The 18,608-nt window shown below is 39.8% G+C and overlaps 1 protein-coding gene across 2 annotated transcripts in view; it reads left to right on the top strand.

The window, feature by feature from the left end:
* The window catches only part of LOC132538024 (protocadherin-15-like), a 406,474-nt gene that overhangs the window by 274,819 nt on the left and 113,047 nt on the right, over positions 1-18,608 (top strand). The window contains exons 3-4 of one of the 2 annotated variants that reach the window (XM_060189168.1): positions 11,390-11,404; positions 12,559-12,624. In XM_060189168.1, the coding sequence (XP_060045151.1) occupies positions 11,390-11,404; positions 12,559-12,624 (81 nt within the window). The remainder of the gene's footprint in view (positions 1-11,389; positions 11,405-12,558; positions 12,625-18,608) is intronic. The other variant, XM_060189227.1, reaches the window with a different exon arrangement.

Here is an 18,608-nt window from a genome sequence, read left to right as displayed (position 1 = left end):
GGTCACCTCTACAGCAGGTCATGTGATGAGACTGAAATTCTAAAACTCAAGGCTGTCAACTACTAGTTCAGAGGCAATTCTACCTACATGTATTTGTTGTAATAACATATTAAGTTGTTAGATATCATTTTTAATCAAACAGAATCAGAGGAAAAGAGATAAACAAGCTAAGTAAGTAAATGAAGAGCCTTTTAGATTCAAGTTCTGCTCTCTAACCACTGTGACACATATCCAAATGCAATAATATAAATTCTCTCTTTAAAAAAATATTTATTTAATGAAGGAGTAGTACAAATTTGATTTGTTTAAAGGAGAAGTTATCATAAATATTTGAGCAAATAAGGTGTTCCCATTGGCAGTTTTTGAGGATGTGTTTCTTTGGGCCAAATCTGTTTGTTTAGTCACCAAGGACTTTAGGTGGGAAAAGAAATTAATCTTATGTCATGCCCCAAAGATTAAGAGAATATAGTTTCAGTACATTGTCCTCAGAGTCAAAATAAGACCACCTACACAGACACATGCTTTTTCCTTCCTCCTGGAATTTTTGTTTAAAATTATTTATTTATTAGATAAACACAGAGGGAAATTGAAAAGGGGGGGGGATGCAGAGGAGGAAAGAGACAGAGAGAGACCTACAGCCCTGCTTCACCACTCATGGAGCTTTCCCTCTGCAGGTGGAGACCAGGGGCTTGAACCTGGGTCCTTGAGCACTGTAATGTGAGCTCTTAAGCAGGTGTGCCACTGCCTGGCCTCCTTCTGGAATTTTAAGGGTGCTGAGTTGTTCTTGCTCAAGAACAAGTTCAAATGAATTTCCGTGACATATTTTGATGCAATTACCAACAAAGGTTGTTGATCTCCTATAACTCCCAGGTGTATTCCTAAGAGTAAGATGAGCAACTATGATGAGAGAGGATCTCTAGGGTAATTGGAATAGCTTTTTTGGATAGAGTGCTTCTTTGCCAAGTGTGCGCAATTTCAAGCCCAGATCCACCACAGTGTGCATTGAAGGAAGCTTCAATGTTGTCTTATTCACTCTCAATCTTTGCCTCGCTATGCTTCTGTCACTGTGTCTATCATATGGGAGAGAGAGAACCTATATTTAATTTTAATTACACCATCCCTTAAGTTTGTAGGAGCAGTACAAAGTAACAAAACCTATTTTAAATTTAGGATGTGTAAAATTCTATGATAGGGTCAAATTTGTTATCTTCACATGACCTTAAATTAAACTAGAGAAAAGTTAAGTAAACTGAGGAATATGGGGGAGTTTTAACTGGGGTCACACTAGTACTATTTCCTCAGTCTTCAAATGATTCATTAAAAGCTCTAGTTGTTATGACTGAAAGGAAGAATTCAAGTACCATATTCATCGTTTACTCTTCTTTCAAATGTTACCATAATACTCTCTTTCTATGTTTTTATTTAGCAATATCTTGTGTAGGATTCAACAGAAATTAAAATGAATGACCTTATGATTTCCATTTCTGGGCTGTAGGCCAACCCAAATTATCTTCGAAGTACAACACTTATTCATCACTTCAAGACAATAATATAAAGCCAGGAATTTCTGTATTCATTTCATATATACTGTGTGAATTTTCATCTAGAAAGGTAGTAAGTGCCAGAGAATGACACCATATGATAAGCAAAAGGGGAAATCGATCAAGAAACTATAATTGTCTTGATATGCACCTAACATCACTGCATGGAAAATATTATTAACAAATGGGAAGAAAGACACTGACAGTAACTCAATAATAGTAGGAAAATTTCAACATACTCTTTGTATCAGTAGGTATTTCATTTATAGACAGAAGTAACAAGGAAGTAATTGTCATGAATATAGTGATTCAGATTGACCAATAAAGGAATGTAGAAACATCGATTCCAAAAATAGTGAATATATATATATATATATATATATATATATATATATATATATATATATATATATATATATATATTAAAGTGCACATGAACTGTTCTCAAAAATAGGTTGTGCCGGGATAGCCTGAGGGTACTTCTTCCCGAGCTAGTGCTCTCTGGCTTGGAGAGAACTCAACTGAAGCCCATCTAGGCTGCTGCGTGGGAGAGGGATCAGGAACTCGTGCCGCACTAACTTCTGCAGGAGATACACTCTGGAACTCTCGGAGCTGGAAAGCAATTTCCAGGTGTCTTTAATCAAAAGAGCAGCTGTTTTTATACTCTCCAAGTAGGGTGGAAACAGGATGTGACATAGAGAGGGTGGAGAGAAAAGTGACTGGTGAAAATCAGAGTGTGACAAAGAGGGGGCGGAACAGGCGAGAATCCTATCACTGAACCACCAATGCCCTGGAGGGAGTGCTTTATGTAAAAATGATTTATGTAAATAGACCAAAGCTTTAGATCAGTAAATCCCTATATAGGCATATGGTTAAGCAGAAGCCAGGGGGAGGTGGCATACTACCCAACAAGGTTGTATGTTGGGACACACAAAAAGTGTCTAAATAATATTAAGTGTATTTTTTTTAACTTTATTTAATTTGATAGGACAGAGAGAAATTGAGAAAGTGGGGAGGATAGAGAAAGAGAGACAACTGCAATACTGCTTCACCACTTGTGAAGCTTTCCCCCTGCAGGTGGGGATTGTTGGCTTGAACCCAGGTCCTTGCCCACTGCTTAACATGTGCTTGCAACCAGGTCTACCACTGCCCGGGCCCTTAAGTGTATTTTCTGACCACAGTGACATGAAGTTAGAATGTAAACACAGAAAGGAAACAGGAAAAATTCTTTATAATTATAAGTGAATACAATCAAGTAGCAGTTTGCAAAATCAATATGCTAAACCTTACTGAGTCTTTGTACATAAGCAACGAATTAGAGGAAAAAGAATTTAAGAAAAAAATTTCAATTTGGATTACACCAAAAGGAAATCTGTATCTGGCATCTTTTTGATGGGAGTATACTTAACAAAATATATGTAAGAGAAATATCTTGAAACAATAAATAAAAGTCATTACCGGGTGGGAGGGGGGAATACAGGTCCAAAAAGGATGATACAGGACCTAGTGGGGGTTATATTGTTATATGGAAAACTGATAAATGTTATGCATGTACAAACTATTGTATTTACTGTCGAATGTAAAACATTAATTCCCCAATAAAGAAATTAAAAATAAATAAATAAATAGAATGAAACAAAACAAAAAGTAATCACGAATAATTGAATAGGTGAAATGAATGCGGTCAAGTTAACGGTGCAGGTCCAGAAAGACACGTACGTTTGTATAGATTAAAGTCAAAAGATGTGTTCCATGGCGGGATGGCGGCACACCTGGTTAAGCATGTCTCTTTCTCCCTTTTTTTTTCTTTCCTTCTCCTCTCAATTTTTATTTATCCTGTCTAAGTAGAAAGGAAGGGGGGAAAAGAAAGGAAAAAATGGCACCAGACGAAGTGGATTCCTTCCGCAGACAGAGTCCAGCAATAACTCTGGTAGCTATAAAAACAAATAACCAAAAAGATTAATAAATAAATATTAAAACTTTAAAAGGGCACGTTTCAGAGAAATAATCAAGTTACAGAGACCATGTAGTGTAATACTGTTATAAAGATTTATGATACATTAGTGACATTTTATTTTTTATCCTGGAGCATAAATACTCACTTTCCCTTTAGTAATATTGATTTTAAGCTCTATAATATATATTGACTGATATTTAAAAAATTTTGAATCCCAATGATAAAAATATTACCATAGCTTATGTGATAAAAGACTCGTGACTTAATAACAAGTAAATAATTTATTGAAGTAAACTAATATGGGGGTGCACTAATAAAATTCCCAATAAAGTAGAAATTCTCAAGAGTGATGTCTCTCTGTACATGCAGTGTGTAGTGTGTTTTTAAATGTCAAACAAAAATGCAATTTATATGACTTATACATATACTAATAATGGAAATTCTAGAAGAAGTGTCAACTTCTTCAAATATACACACTGCAACACTGAAATAATCAAGTAATTTAATACAACTCCTATAACTGATCTTAGAATAATGCACTTACTTGAAATTATGAAATAAAGAAGCACTTTGCTATTCACTTGAATGAAATATTTGATCAATCTGCTGATCAAACTTCTACAATGTATTCATCTATATGTTTGTAACATATCCAGTAGTAAAGAATAAAGTGGATTTCTCACAACTCCATCCAGGTACAAAATTAATGGTTGTTCATAGACCAGTTAAAATAGAATAATTATTAATTTTGAAAAAGTGGTGATTAGGGGCCAGGCAGTGGCACACCTGGTTAAGCACACACATTATAGTGGGCAAGGACCCAGGTTCAAGTCCCCAGAGGAAAGCTTCATGAGTGTGAAGGTGAATAAATAAAAAAATATCTTCAAAAGCCCTTTAAAAAATTGTTGACTAGAGGACCAACAATATCTATAGTAAATGGGCCTTATGAAATGAGTGGGGTGGACCATTTCTCATTCATGATGCCAGAGGACATTGCTAGTCCATCTTGTTGAAATGCCTTCATTAATATAATACAAGTAAGTATGACACTTTCTTGATAAATGTATCTATCTTGCAACCTCCACAATAAATATTAAAAATAACAATAACTAAGACTACTAGTTTTCAGGTATTCATGAATACCGTATTCTATTTTTTTATCGAGAATTATTACTTTCTGTCTCTTTTATACAGTTTATATTGTTTTTCTCCTGCCAAGGCCACACTCCCACCTTGTTGAATTTAGCTTTAAGCTATAGAACTTATTGTATAGTAAATAATAGTGCATGTTTCAAGGTAAAATTCCTTTTCGTCTGGATGAGTGAATCGGCATGTAAAACAAGAAGTTCTTGTATTAATATCGTTCTACTGTGTGTATCATGTATCTCCTATTACACTAAAAGATCTACACTAAAGCATAAACCTTATCTGTGCTGCTGTGTGTGACAAGATAACTGAAAATGAAATCTTGAACCTGGATTTCTTTGGATATGTAGCAAAACTATGTGTATGTGTGCATGTGTATACAGGTGTCCATGTACCCACCTATGAGAAGGAGTGAGAGGCTGTATACAGAAGCAAACTTCAGAAAAAGAGAAACTGCACCACTTTTAGAATCCCAGAGGATGATTGTTATTATGCTGTTATGATGAAAGTTAGACAGAGCACTACTTTTGTGTGACCTCTGAGAAATATTTTCTTATATGAGAAAAGCATTCTTCTTCTAGCGTTTGCCCTTCTTCCATAGCCAGTCAACAGCGTCAAGTTGAGCCTGATGTAAAGTTTCGAGACCTCCTTTGAATCTGGAGAGGTGGCAGTCGTTGACTATGTGGGTCATAGTCTGTCTGTAGCCGCAGGGGCAGTTCGGGTCGTCTCTGGCTCCCCAGCGATGGAACATAGCGGTGCACCGGCTATGGCCTGTTCGATAGCGATTGAGGAGGGCCCGATCATAACGTGCTAGGTCAAAGCCGGGTTGACGCTTGCAGGGGTCTGTGATGAGGTGTTTGTTCTTTACCTCAGCTGACTGCCAACTCTGTTTCCAAGAGTCTGGAACAGAGAAGTTCAGTGTAGGCATAGGGGACCAGATTGGGTGAGGAGATGTCAAGTGTTGGACAGGGTGGGCGAAGATATCCGCGTATATTGGCAGGTACAGTCGAGCGTAGACGTGGGAAATGAACTTAGATGATGCCACATCCCGACGATGCGGCTAAGAACTGGCAGCCATGGAACCGGGGTTGAACGGATGGTTCCAGAAACGATCCTCATGGAGGAATATAATTTGGAATCGACCAAGTGGACATGGGGGCTACGGAACCATCCTGGGGCACAGTATTCTGCAGTGGAATAGCATAATGCCAGAGAGGATGATCGTAGTGTGGAAGCGCTCACGCCCCATGAGGAGCTGGCCAGTCTTGCAATGATGTGATTCGTCGCGCCCACCTTTGCTGCAGTTTTTATGAAATGTTTGTGAAATGACAGGGTGCGATTGAGAGTAACGCCAAGATAGACTGGCTGGGCTCCATGCCGGATTCTCGTATCGTCAAGCTGCACATTAAGCTCACGCGAGGCCGAGGCATGGTGTAGATGGAATTACAGAAGCCAGACCTTCCACCTTCTGCAACCCACAACAATTCTGGATCCATATTCCCAGAGAGATAGAGAATGGGAAGGCTAATCAGGGGAGGGGGTGGGATGTGGAGATTGGGTGGTGGGATTGTGCCGAATGGTACCCCTCTTAGTCTATGCTTTTGTTAATGTCTCCTTTCTTAAATAAATTAAAAAAATCAGTCTCTCTCTTCTCTCATATATATATCCTTCATAACACTTCATTTTAAGCTTCAGATTTATTCTGCTTTGTAAGTTTTTTTAAAAATATATACAACAAAATTTTGGCAAGATGACAAATTCACAGAAATAAATCTCACTGAGAATTCAGGTGTTTGTATTCACAGTCTATATTCTGTACAAATTAGCTATGAGAATTGGGGGGAGGCTTGAGACATAGAAATTTGAGGCATGAAAAAACAATAAATTTATGATTAAACTAGGACAGTCAAGGGTGAAATTAAATAGATTAAAGGAGTCCATTTTTAAGGTGCAGGCATCGTCAGCTAACCTGTCCTTCCTGTGGCAGACAGATTATCCATGGACCATAGAGAACAGGATCAACCAACTTCCAAATTACTTTCTAGTCTCACTTTGATCTCCATTTGAGTACTTTGCATACATAATATAGCTCCAACTATTGCATCCAAAATTACTTCCGAGGACAATTCTGAACATACACATTTAAAAAAATATTTTTGAGGATTTCTTAACTAATTAAATATACTGTCACAAATGCATGATATGCAAAACAAACTGTGTGTTGTGAACATGTTATTTGTAGGCTATTTTTATGTGTCTGACTAGTCTATCTTCATCGGTATTATAGGGTTTTACACATTTAAAAAATTTGTTTTTGGTTTGATCCTGTATATGTAATGTGCTAGACTTAAAGTTTCATAGTGAGCTATTCTGAAACTACTGTAAAAATATGTGTTGGTAGAAGTCACCTAAACTGCGAGTTAGTGATCACTTAAGTGAGATCTGATGTCTAGGGAGCTCTCTTGGAAGAATGTTCAATGGACTATTGTAGCTGTGAAGAATTTAGGTTAAGAAGAATGTAACGAACATCTTTCAGGAGCATTTATTTTTTTGGTTAGAATATCTGTGACAGAGACATTCTAAAAAGCTCTTACAGAAAATATACTGTCATATATAATTTTCACACTTAGTTAACGTAGCCAATGGACTGCACTGTTTACGTTAACACAAGAAAGGCAGAAGACAGAAAAATACATATTTAGTCTAGAATGACCCAAGAAATATATGTTTTAATTTTGGATTATCTTTATTTATCGGCTAGAGATATCCAGACAGAGAGACACCTGCAGCCCTGCTTCACCACTCATGAAGCTTTCCCCCTGCAGGAGGGGACCAGGGGCTTGATCCTAGGTCCCTGTGCATTGTACCATGTTCACTTAAATAGGTGCACCACCCCCTGGCCCCTGAAATATTTTTCTAGAAGTGATGCTTTCTTGGGTTTCTTAAAGAGAAACAGAAGTCAAGGAGAGGAAGAAAGCCAGGGCATTTCCACAAATGACATAGCTGACATGAATCTGCTTTCTGACGATTAAAACATGAGCTTTTATGAGAGTATAGAGGAGGGGAATTAGGACTGGGATACGGGGAATCACACTTGATTTATCTGTAAAGAGAAAAACTGATCCATAAATTTAACCATGGAAAGTGTTAAAAGATGGACCTCCAGATTCTCCTTTCTTTTTTCTTTATCCTGAGTGTCCTGAAGTGTATATTGACTGTTAGCAATATTCAAACACAAATACACATTGTTTTATCCTGCTCTCTGCGGCTATGATAGTCTTAGCCAGTGATAAAAAATAACTCGTCCCTAAATTTCAGATGGAAGAACTATTTGGTAATCTAAGAAATGCTTCTTGTAAGAAGTGGGCAGGTTTTCGTGTGTTCCTCATACATTCTGTCATATGTATCTTTATTTTCCCCACAGATAGTCTTTCTTTTAGTTATTTATGCTGTTAATGAATTTATTAAAGGATCAGCTATATATTTACTTTGTGGGACTATGCCTGTATGATTATTTGTAGGTCTCTGTTCTTTGGCCTCTAACTTTTCTGCATAAGACCCTTGGAGAAAAAAAATTGAATTTTTTTTTCATTTTTAGCAAATCATAGTTTCGCTATTAATTTAACTGGCTGAATGAATAATTATTTAATGTGTAACAAAAAAGTGTATAAAATAATATCATGAGGCAGAGAAGGTGGAATATTAATTCTGGCCAGGGTTATAGTAATTTTTTAAAATATTTATTTACTTTTGTTGCCCTTGTTGTTTTATTGTTGTAGTTATTCTTGTTGTCCTCATTGTTGGATAGAGGAAAGAGAAATGGACAGAGGAGGGGAAGACAGAAATGGGGAGAGAAAGATAGACACCTGCAGACCTGTTTCACAGCCTGTGAAGCAACTCCCCTGCAGGTGGGGAGCCAGAGCTCCAACCGATATAGCATTTTTTGATAGCACAGATAAAACCTCCAGTTCTAATAAGAGAAATGGAGTTTTTTTTTTTTTTCAGACAGAAAGAGGAAAAAAATACAAATGACATCGCAGCCAGAGTAAGGGTACAACATGAATAAAGATTATCAGGTTTACTTCCAAGCAAGGCATATCTGAATTGGAACATGAACCATTTTAAACAACATCTTAAGAAAGGTCTCTTTACTCCAAAGAAATCAGGTAAAGGGTTTTATGTACAGATGTTCTATTATTTTTATCTCTGATGTAGGTGCATGAAAATAGCTCTTGGAGAGTGAGTAAATGAATGACAGAGGAGAGGCAACAAAGTTTTCTGACTGATCAGAATAAGAAAAACAACACTGCTGGAGGAGAAGTGGTAGAGTAAGGAAATATGCTCTGCCAGGGAGTTTAAGAAGGAGAGAGGGTAGGGGGTAGACAGCATAATGATGATGCAAAGAGACTTTCATGCCTGAGGCTCCAAAGTTCCAGGTTCAATCTCCTGCACCACCATAAGCTAGAGCTGAGCAGTCCTCTAGTAAAAATAGATTAATTAATTAATTCAATAGAAGAAGGAGGAGGAGAAGGAGAAGGAAGAGAAGAAGATGATGACAAAGAGAAAGGAATGTAACAAGTGAGGTAGTTTAGATTTTTTAAAATTATTATTTTTTATTTCTATTTATAAAAAGGAAACACTGGCAAAAACCATAGGATAAAAGGGGTATCCTATCCCCTCCCCTGATAGCTTTCCTATTCTTTATCCCTCTGGGAGTATGGACCCAAGGTCATTGTGGGATGCAGAAGGTGGAAGGTCTGGCTTCTGTAATTGCTTCCCCGCTGAACATGGATGTTAACAGGTAGATCCATACTCCCAGCCTGCCTCTCTCTTTCTCTAGTTGGGCAGGGCTCTGGGGAAGCAGGGCTCCAGGACACATTGGTGGGCTCTTCTGCCCAGGGTAGTTTAAATTTTAAAATGCTGTTTCTTAAAACTACTAGAATCATTACAAAGATGAAGGGACAAATATTATAGATGTCTGAGATTTTACGTGTTCAAAGGCCTTATACATGCTGGTGAGCATAAGAAGTAGCAGGTTTTCAATGATTGTAAACTTTGAAATACCAGGGGCCAGCACGCAGCTCACCTAGTTAAACACACACAGTACAGTGTGCAAGGTCCCAGGTTCAAGCTCCTGGTCCTCAACTGCAGGGTGGAAAGCTTCATGAGTAGTGAAGCAGGGCTGCAGGTGTCTCTCTGTCTCTCTCCATCTCTACCTCCTCTTCCCCTCAATTTATCTGTGTCTCTATCCAATAATAAATAAATAAAGTTAACATATAAAGCCAAATAAATTGTTGAAGAATCATGGACCTAAAGGTTGGAATAGTGGAGTTGAAGTGCTGGGGGTTACTCACTGCAAACTCTAATGTACTACTGCTTTCAGGTATATATTTGCCCTAGTTTATGGATACCTGTGAACATATGCTCTCTCTCTTGGAACCTGGTCTTCGTTTTGGGACTTCATCTCCACTATTCCAACCTTTGGGTCCATGGTTCTTCAACAGTTTGTTTGGCTTTGTATGTTAACTCTCTTTTCAGCCACCAGGTTCCAGATGCCATCAGGATGCCAGCCAGGCTTCCCTGAACTGAAGACCCCACCAATATGTCCTGGAACTCCGCTTCCCCAGTAACCCACCCTTCTAGGGAAAGAGAGAGGCAGACTGGGAGTATGGACTGAGCAGTCAACATCCATGTCAGCGGGGAAGCAATTACAGAAGCCAGACCTCCCACCTTCTGCAACACACAATGACCCTGGGTCCATGCTCCCAGAGGGAGAGAGAATAGGAAAGCTATCAGGGGAGGGGATGGGATATGGAGATCTGGTGGTGGAAATTGTGTGGAGTTGTAAACCCCCCACCCCATCCTATGATTTTGTTAATGTCTCCTTTCTTAAATAAATTAATTAATTAAAAAATAAAATAAAGTTAAAAAAACCATTGAAATACCTTGCAAGTAGCACATACTGAATGGCTTTGAGCAATTCAAAAGTTTCTGCAAACTTTCAAGCGTGCAGCACTGCCCTATCACATACTCTGTGTCTATGAAAACAGCCTTTTATTTTTTTGGTAGTGCCTGACATCTTGCAGAAAAAGACTTCATATTTTAATTATCAGGAATATTAACAGCTCATGATACAATTTATATGTGTATTATCACATGATAGATGGAAGGCCATTAGCAATATTTGAAATAATGAATTAGTGCCTCAGGAGGTGATGGAATGGAGAAAGTGTTGGACCTTCAAGTGTGAGGTCCTCAGTTCAGTTTCTGGCAACAAATAAGCCAGAGTGGTGGCCTGTTTCCCTTTTTCTCTTCTTTCTTATTAATACATAAGCTAATGTAAAAGAAGAATAGTTAGAACTCCTGACTGACAGGCACTGTCTGTAAGATTTGTTTACCATAGGATTAATCGACTGTGTATAAATAATTTGAAATTGCCTTTTCATAGTAATCATATACATTTATATTATTATCCTGTACTTTCAAAATACAGTTTTAAGATTCGATGGTGGCATATTAGAGTTATAGAATATGATTTAAATATATATGCACATGAATATAAGCTATATATATGTAATGTGAAGCTTTGCTATATTTCATTTTTCATAAAGCATTGAATGATATTACTGTATAATGTGCTTTATACTTTCAATCTTTGCTAAACATATACATATATTCTTTCTTCCTTTCTTTCATTTTTTTTTCTTATCTGCTTCCACTGATGACTCTATACTTTTGACTCCAGACTGGCAATATGAGGGTAAGATGACAAAAATAACAAAACAAACAAACAAAAAAGCAAAGCTCATGGGCATAGCTTGTCTGTCTTTGTTTTAATTTTCTTTAGAACATGATTAAAATTCTATTCACTCTCTTTAATTAGACTCTTTATCACAATTAAGGCCCAAATATGTTTGTTTCTGTTGCAAAGCTTTAATTACAATTTATCCTTGCTAATCATTCCTTTATGTTATTTCTTTGGGTTAAATTACCATCCCATTGTCTCTGTCCTGAAGGACTTCTGTACTCCAGTGGTCTCACTGCTGGTGTTTGTGCAGTAAGATTTTTCAAGAGTTTTTGTGTTGTTCATATCCATGGTGTTATTATGTGGTTAAGAATCTATGTTCTCCTCCCACCCCCAGCAACCAATTCTTGTCTCTTTTATTTTGAAAATGTTAATTTCCAGCAATGTTGTTGTCACAAGGGTCCATTATCTGCATGTCATATGTGCATTTTGCCTTCATTTGTTCTTCCCGAAGAAGGACCTATCTCCCTGACCTCCCTTGAGAGTCCCTCTTCTCCACCAAGTGCTTTTTGATTTTGAGATCCCATCTCTGAGTGACATCATCCTCTAGTCCTCCCTCTCCTCAGGCTTATTTCACTGGAGATTATATTTCATCAAAAAAAAAAAATCTGCGGGTGGGGAGGTAGCTCAGCGGGTTAAGCTCACATGGCATGAAGTGCAAGGACTGATATTAGGATCCTGGTTCGAGCCCCCTCCCCCTCCTCACCTGCAGGAGGGTCGCTTCACAAGCAGTGAAGCATGTCTACAGGTGTCTATCTTTCTCTCCCTCTCTCTGTCTTCCCCTCCTCTCTCCATTTCTCTCTGTCTTATCCAAGGACAATGACAAGAATAAAAATCACCACAGCAGCGATTAAAGCAAGGGCAACAAAAGTTTAATATATATATGCCTCCAAGGTCAGTGGATTCATGATGCAGGCACCAAACCCCATCAATAACCCTGAAGGCAAAAAAAAAATAAAAAGTTCTTCCAAGTAATCACTCTTATCACACATATCAGTCTCACTGGAAAATAGTCACTTTTCAACATCAAAATGCATTTCCATCACTTTGTCTTCTGGTGAGGCTGCTGTGGTTCTCCCTTCTCACCTTTGGTTTCTTTCTCTCTTTAGACTGCAAACTAGCTAGAGGAGGGCCACCAGCTACCATCATTGCTATTGATGAGGAGAGTCGGAACGGTGAGTGAATTTGATGTATGAAAATGACGTTTTAAGAGACATTTCTTTTAAACTATGCTCTAGATGTGTTAAGTGTCAAGAAGTACTAAATTAGGAATCTAACCCAGAACCAAATCACCACCCCAGCAATCTCTTCCCTGCAGGTTTTTAAGTTCTTCCTTTGCCCAGACCAACTTCACTGGGATAGCATTGTGAGACTCTAAGCCTGTCAAGGAATTGTTGCTTTTGATGGTGGTAAAGTCATGGAACTCAGGATCACTTCAGGGATACATCCTGATGCAGACTAGGGATGTTTCTTTCTCAATAAGTAGCCCCTAATTGCAAATTATCTAGTGATATTGTCATTTATTTATATTTCTTAAAACGTGGGCCACAGAGTCAATGACACTGCTAACTTGGATAAACCACAGTCTGGTAAAAAGGAAGATTTATATCCTCTTAGGCATTGCTATTTAGGAATGGTTGCCAGGGAAACCAGGAACTCTTGGGAATCAGAGAAAGGATACAGAGCATAGGAATTGTCGGAGTTGTCATTCAGGCTGTCTGTTGCAATTAAGATTGCATGCTCAATTCATAGTATGTTTTGTTTCTTATCAAAACAAAAAGTAGTGTTTTTCCTGCAATACTCTCCTAATCTCTTTAAACTTTATTCTACAGAAATATAAAGAATGTTTTTTTCTTTTCTTTCAGGTAACAGTGAAATGCTAATCTTGTTGGTTTCTATTCTAAGTCATTCTCATCATTTCATTGATGAATATTTCAATTGTCACTCCATTAGACTGAAGTTGTACTTTATTTCCAGATTTATATTTTGCAAAGATATGACCTCAAGGGAATTATTAGAGACTGATGTTTATTAGAGATATTTTCTGGTAATGTACACTGTATAATTTGATGACTTTTCTGTGTCATGTGGAGTGGAGTTTTGTCAAGTTGCATCTCAGGGGAGAGAGAAGAGACCAGAAATTCATGGTGGAGCAGGAATACAAATCTTTATTCACAAGATGCCCCAGAAATAGGTGAGAGCACAGCGGTTTAGGTGACCTGGAGCTAGCAAAATGGCTGTGTCCCACTATTCCCACCAGTCCTTCTCCAGGTTGGGTTGGAAGAGAAAAAGAGAGAAGAGAGTGAAAATGGAAATAGGAGAGGCTTTTATGGGAAGATTCCGGAAGTGCCAAGTCAGGATGGGATTGGCTAGGAAAGAGGGTGGAGAGAGGAAAAAGAGATTTTGGGAAGGTGGAAACATCCTTAGCAACTGTTGCAATGGTTTTAACTGAATTAGCAACACCCTGAGGGGATAATGTGGTGGAGATCTGTGAATAATACTTGCATGGAAATATAGTGGCTTGTGGGCCCTGCCAGTGTTCAACCACATCTGCACACTTTCCCAACAGAGTTTATGTGGAATAGATATCCAGGGTGATTCAATATGCATGCTACCTGTCCTCATTCACTTCATTCACACATTTCTTGCATAAGAATCTTTCTTTTATTGTACCATTTAAAAAGTAATTATAAGTGGCCTAGTGGTGGCACACCAGGTTAAGTGCACATGGTACGAAAGTGCAAGGAACCATCCAGGATGCTGGTTCAAGACCTGGACTCCCCACCTGCATGAGGGTCGCCTCATAAATGGTGAAGCAGTTCTGCAGATGTCTATCTTTCTTTCTTTTCCCCACCTCTCTCAATACATCTGCCCTGCAAAATGAACAATAGGGAGAAATGACCTCCAGGAGCAGTGGATTCCTAGTGCAGGCACTGAGCCCCTGCGATAACCATGGAGGCAAAAGAATAATGATAAAAAATAAGCCAGAGTTGAAGAGTTGGGGAGTTCCTGAGTTTGAGAGTTCCTGACTTCCTGAGTTCGAGAGTTTCAGGGTTACAGAGTAAGAGAGGGTTCCTGAGTTCCAGAGTAAAAGAAAGAGTGCTTGTGCCGCCACAAAGAGACAGCCGAGTTCTGTTTGGTGATTAGTTTGTCTTAGTTTGTGAACCGTTGTTCCTGAATAAAGAAATACAGCTTCCCTGCCCAGCCGTTGTCTCCGCGTCTCTGTTCACCACCGTGAAGCAAGACCGGCCGGCAAGAGCCTTTCCGAAATTTTAACAACAAATGGCGCCCACGTGGACCTGACCTGCTCATCTCTCAGATAAGTAAAGACAATTTGGCTACCTATGCACTATGGCCTTCTCTTCTGCTTGTGAAGAGATCTCCAAAGGCCTCTGCTCTTTCATCACGAGACTGTTTTGCTGTTTCTGGAACATTTATCACTGGACCACTCTGTGGTTTCCACTCGCTCGGGCGAACTCAGAACAGCCAGCGGGAAGAGCCAGCGGGCGGGAGGCGAGGCGCGGAGCTGCCGTTTCCACCTGGTTAAACAGCCAGCCAGCCGGCCGCGCCCAGACAACCCCGCGCACTGCGCCCGCAGCCCCACAGCCCCGCAGCCCGCAGGAGGCCTACGCCAGCACACAAAAGCCCCAGGAGCCCAATGCCAACATACTGTAGCCCTATGCCAACACGCAAGAGCCCGAGGCCAGCCCACAGGAGCCGGCTCTCCACCGCGTGGCGCAGGGCACTGGACGCAGGATCCCTCCACACTGCTCGGCCACTGCGAACAGGGCAGCAGACATGGCAGGGCCATGGGGCAGGGCCGCGGCGGCCTATCATGGCCGCCACCCCTGGGCACCTAGGCCCACGCCTTCTACAAAGATGGCCTGCCTGCCCTCTTTCTATGAATTCTGGAACCATCCCGGGCCTCCCGGACCCCCGGGCTCTCTGCCGAAACTGGGCACACGAGATCTCCAGCCGCCGGTCCGGTCTGAAGGCAGACAAGCTGGAGTACGCAGAGATTCGTGCAGAGATCGCAACCTGCAATTCCTAGAAGTGGAGCTGCTAGGGAAGCCACCTCCAGATGGTGAAAACCCCCCCCCCCAACAACTAAGACAGTACAGATTTAAATTCGTGTTTAAAATGACATGTCTTCGTAACAAAGGTTTCTCTCCTTGTGTATTAATGACCATGTTTATGTGTATGTTTAAAGTTTGGTAAACAGTAGCTTTAAGGCTAAATTCTTACTAGTCAAAGTTAAATGAAAAAGGTTTTCAATGTAATTCTCATAAAGATAAAATTAACTTACATTTAAAGTCTAAGGTAAAAATTAGTTAACAATCAATATATTTTAACTAAGTTAGTCTAAACAAAAGGTTAAATAGACTTGTTGATATGTAAAACACTACCTTCTCTATTAGAAATGGTAGATCGCACAATGGCTATGCTAATTATTCTCATGCCTGAGGTTTCCTCTCCGGCCCACACCTAGGGTGTGTCTCCATCTTGAATGGGTGTAACAAAAGGTTAAAAGACGTTGTTGATATGTAAAAGTCTCAAATTCCTTCTCTATTAGAAACGTTAGATCATACAGTAGATATGCTAATAACAAGTTTTGTTTCATAGTAAGTAAGTTGCAGCCAGCTGCCTTTGGGACCCTAGGCCATTCCCCTCCCCCATGCAATTGCCCATCGAGGCAAGTAGCCCCCCAGAGGCAAGAAATGTTTTTTTTTCAGATATGGCCCCCTCAGGCCTTCCCTTGGCAACATGCTGGTTTTGGTTATATATGTTTCTGTTCACCCCACACCCTTGATACTATAGTCATTTAGTTAAAAAGAAAAGGGGGAATTGTCGTATGCTTTACATTGGTTTGTTCTAGCCCTCCCCCCGCCAAGAGAATTGGGTGAGTCCTGTTAATTTGGCGGGCCTGCTTGGCCCCGCCCCAAAAGAACCCCCGAGTGACAGAGTTCTTGAGTTCCTGAGTCGGAGAGTTCCTGAGTTCCAGAGTAAGAGAGAGAGCGCTTGCGCTGCCGCAAAGAGACAGCAGAGTTCTGTTTGGTGATTACTTTGTCTTAGTTTATGAATTGTTGCTCCCGAATAAAGAAATACAGCTTCCCTGCCCAGCCGTTGTCTCCACGTCTCTGTTACCCGCCCGTGAAGCTAGACCCGCCCGGCCAGCCAGAGCCTCCGGAATTTTAACAACAGTGATTATAAAATTTTTCCTTGCATATATTTCAGAATCAGTAAGATTGTCTGCAGTGGCTAACTAGTTAGTCTCTGGTTAAACAATTCTGTGACTTTATTAAACTTTTGCTGCATTTAAAAATAATTTTCAAAATGAGAAGGCTTAACTGCTTTTAAAAAGTCAATCAATCTTTGAGAGGCCGGGTGGTCGTGCACCTGGTTGAGTGCACACTTCACAGTGCATAAGCACCCAGGTTCGAGCCCCTGGCCCCCACCTGCAGGGGAAAGCTTTGCAAGTGGAGAAGCAGCATTGCAGGTTTCTCTCTATCTCTCTCCCTCTATGTCACACCATTCCCTCTTGATTTCTGGTTATCTATAAAAAAAAAAAAGTCTCTGCTGAATGTGAAGACATCTGAAACTAGAGTCATTATAACACATTTAAAAAGAAAAAAAAAAAAGAAAGCTTAAGAAAATACTACACCAGGAGTCAGGCAGTAGCTCAGAGGGTTAAGCACACCTGGTACAAAGAACAAGGACCAGTGGAAGGATCCTGGTTCGAGCCCCCAGCTCCCCACCTGCAGGGGAGTCGCTTCACAGGCGGTGAAGCAGGTATGCAGGTGTCTGTCTTTCTCTCCCCCACTCTGTCTTCCCCTCCTCTCTCTGTCCTATCCAACAATGACGACATCAATAACTACAACAATAAAACAACAAGGGCAACAAAAGAGAATAAATAAATATTAAAGAAATATTAAAAAAAAGAAAATGCTACACCAAAAACTTTTTTTTCTGCCTCCTGGGTTATTGTTGAGGCTCAGTGCTTGCACCACGAATCCACTTCTCCTAGAGGCCTCCCCCCCTTTTTTTGCCCATGTTGTTGTAGCCTTTTTGTGGTCATTATTGTTATTGTTGGTGTCATTCCTTGCTGGACAGGACAGAGAGAAATGGAGAGAGGAGGGGAAGACAGAGAAGGGGAGAGAAACATAGACACCTGCAGACCTGCTTCACCACCTGTGAAGCAACTCCTCTGCAGGTGGGGAGCCAGGGGCTCCAACTTCAGTAAGGGTTGGATTTCTCGTAGGTAAGACCATAATTTTAATAACTAATGTAAAACACTAATAGTTGGAAACTTAAAGAAATGAGAGGGTTGCAGATTATATATATATATATATATATATATATATATATATATATACACATATGTATATATATATGTATGTGTATATATATATATGTAATTTTTAATTGCCTTTTTTCCCTTTTGTTGCCTTTGTTGTTTTTTATTGTTGTTGGAATTATTATTATTGTTATTATTGATGTTGTTGTTGTAGGACAGAGAGAAATGGAGAGAGGAGGGTAAGACAGAGAAGGGGAGAGAAAGATAGACACCTGCAGACCTGCTTCACCACCTGTGAAGCAACTCCCTTGCAGGTGGGGATGTGGGGGCTCTAACCAGGTTCCCTATGCGGGTCCTTGCGCTTTGCACCATGTGTGACCTGCTGCGCCACTGCGCGACCCCCCCAAAACGGTTTCTAACCCATATGTGTAATTTTGGTTTACTTACAGTGAACTGTTTTTTTCTCTGTGAACAAATCTTCAGTTTATAATGTTCCATAATTAAAATAACTTGATTTTTGAACTAGTGATAAAAACATATTTGCGAGCCCGACAGTGGCGCATAGAGATTAAAACCCTTGCTCCCCACGTGCAGATAGGGACACTTCACAGTGGTGAAGCAGGTGCAAGTGTCTGTCTATTTAAGTCTTCATCTTCCTCTCCTCTCTCAACGTCTCTACGTCCTATTGAATAAAATAGAATTAAAAAACAAACAAAGAAAAAAATTTTAAAAAATGTCTGTAGGAGAAGTGAACTCAGTGCAGGCACCAAGCCCAAGGATAATCCTGCTGGTAATAAAAGCAAAACAAAGCAGACAAATAGAAAACCAACAAAAACATACTTGTAACCAGGGAGGTAACACAGT

Source organism: Erinaceus europaeus, chromosome 1 (assembly GCF_950295315.1).
Source record: "Erinaceus europaeus chromosome 1, mEriEur2.1, whole genome shotgun sequence".
NCBI classification, from domain to species: Eukaryota; Metazoa; Chordata; class Mammalia; order Eulipotyphla; family Erinaceidae; genus Erinaceus; species Erinaceus europaeus.
This window is presented reverse-complemented; position numbering and strand designations above follow the sequence as displayed.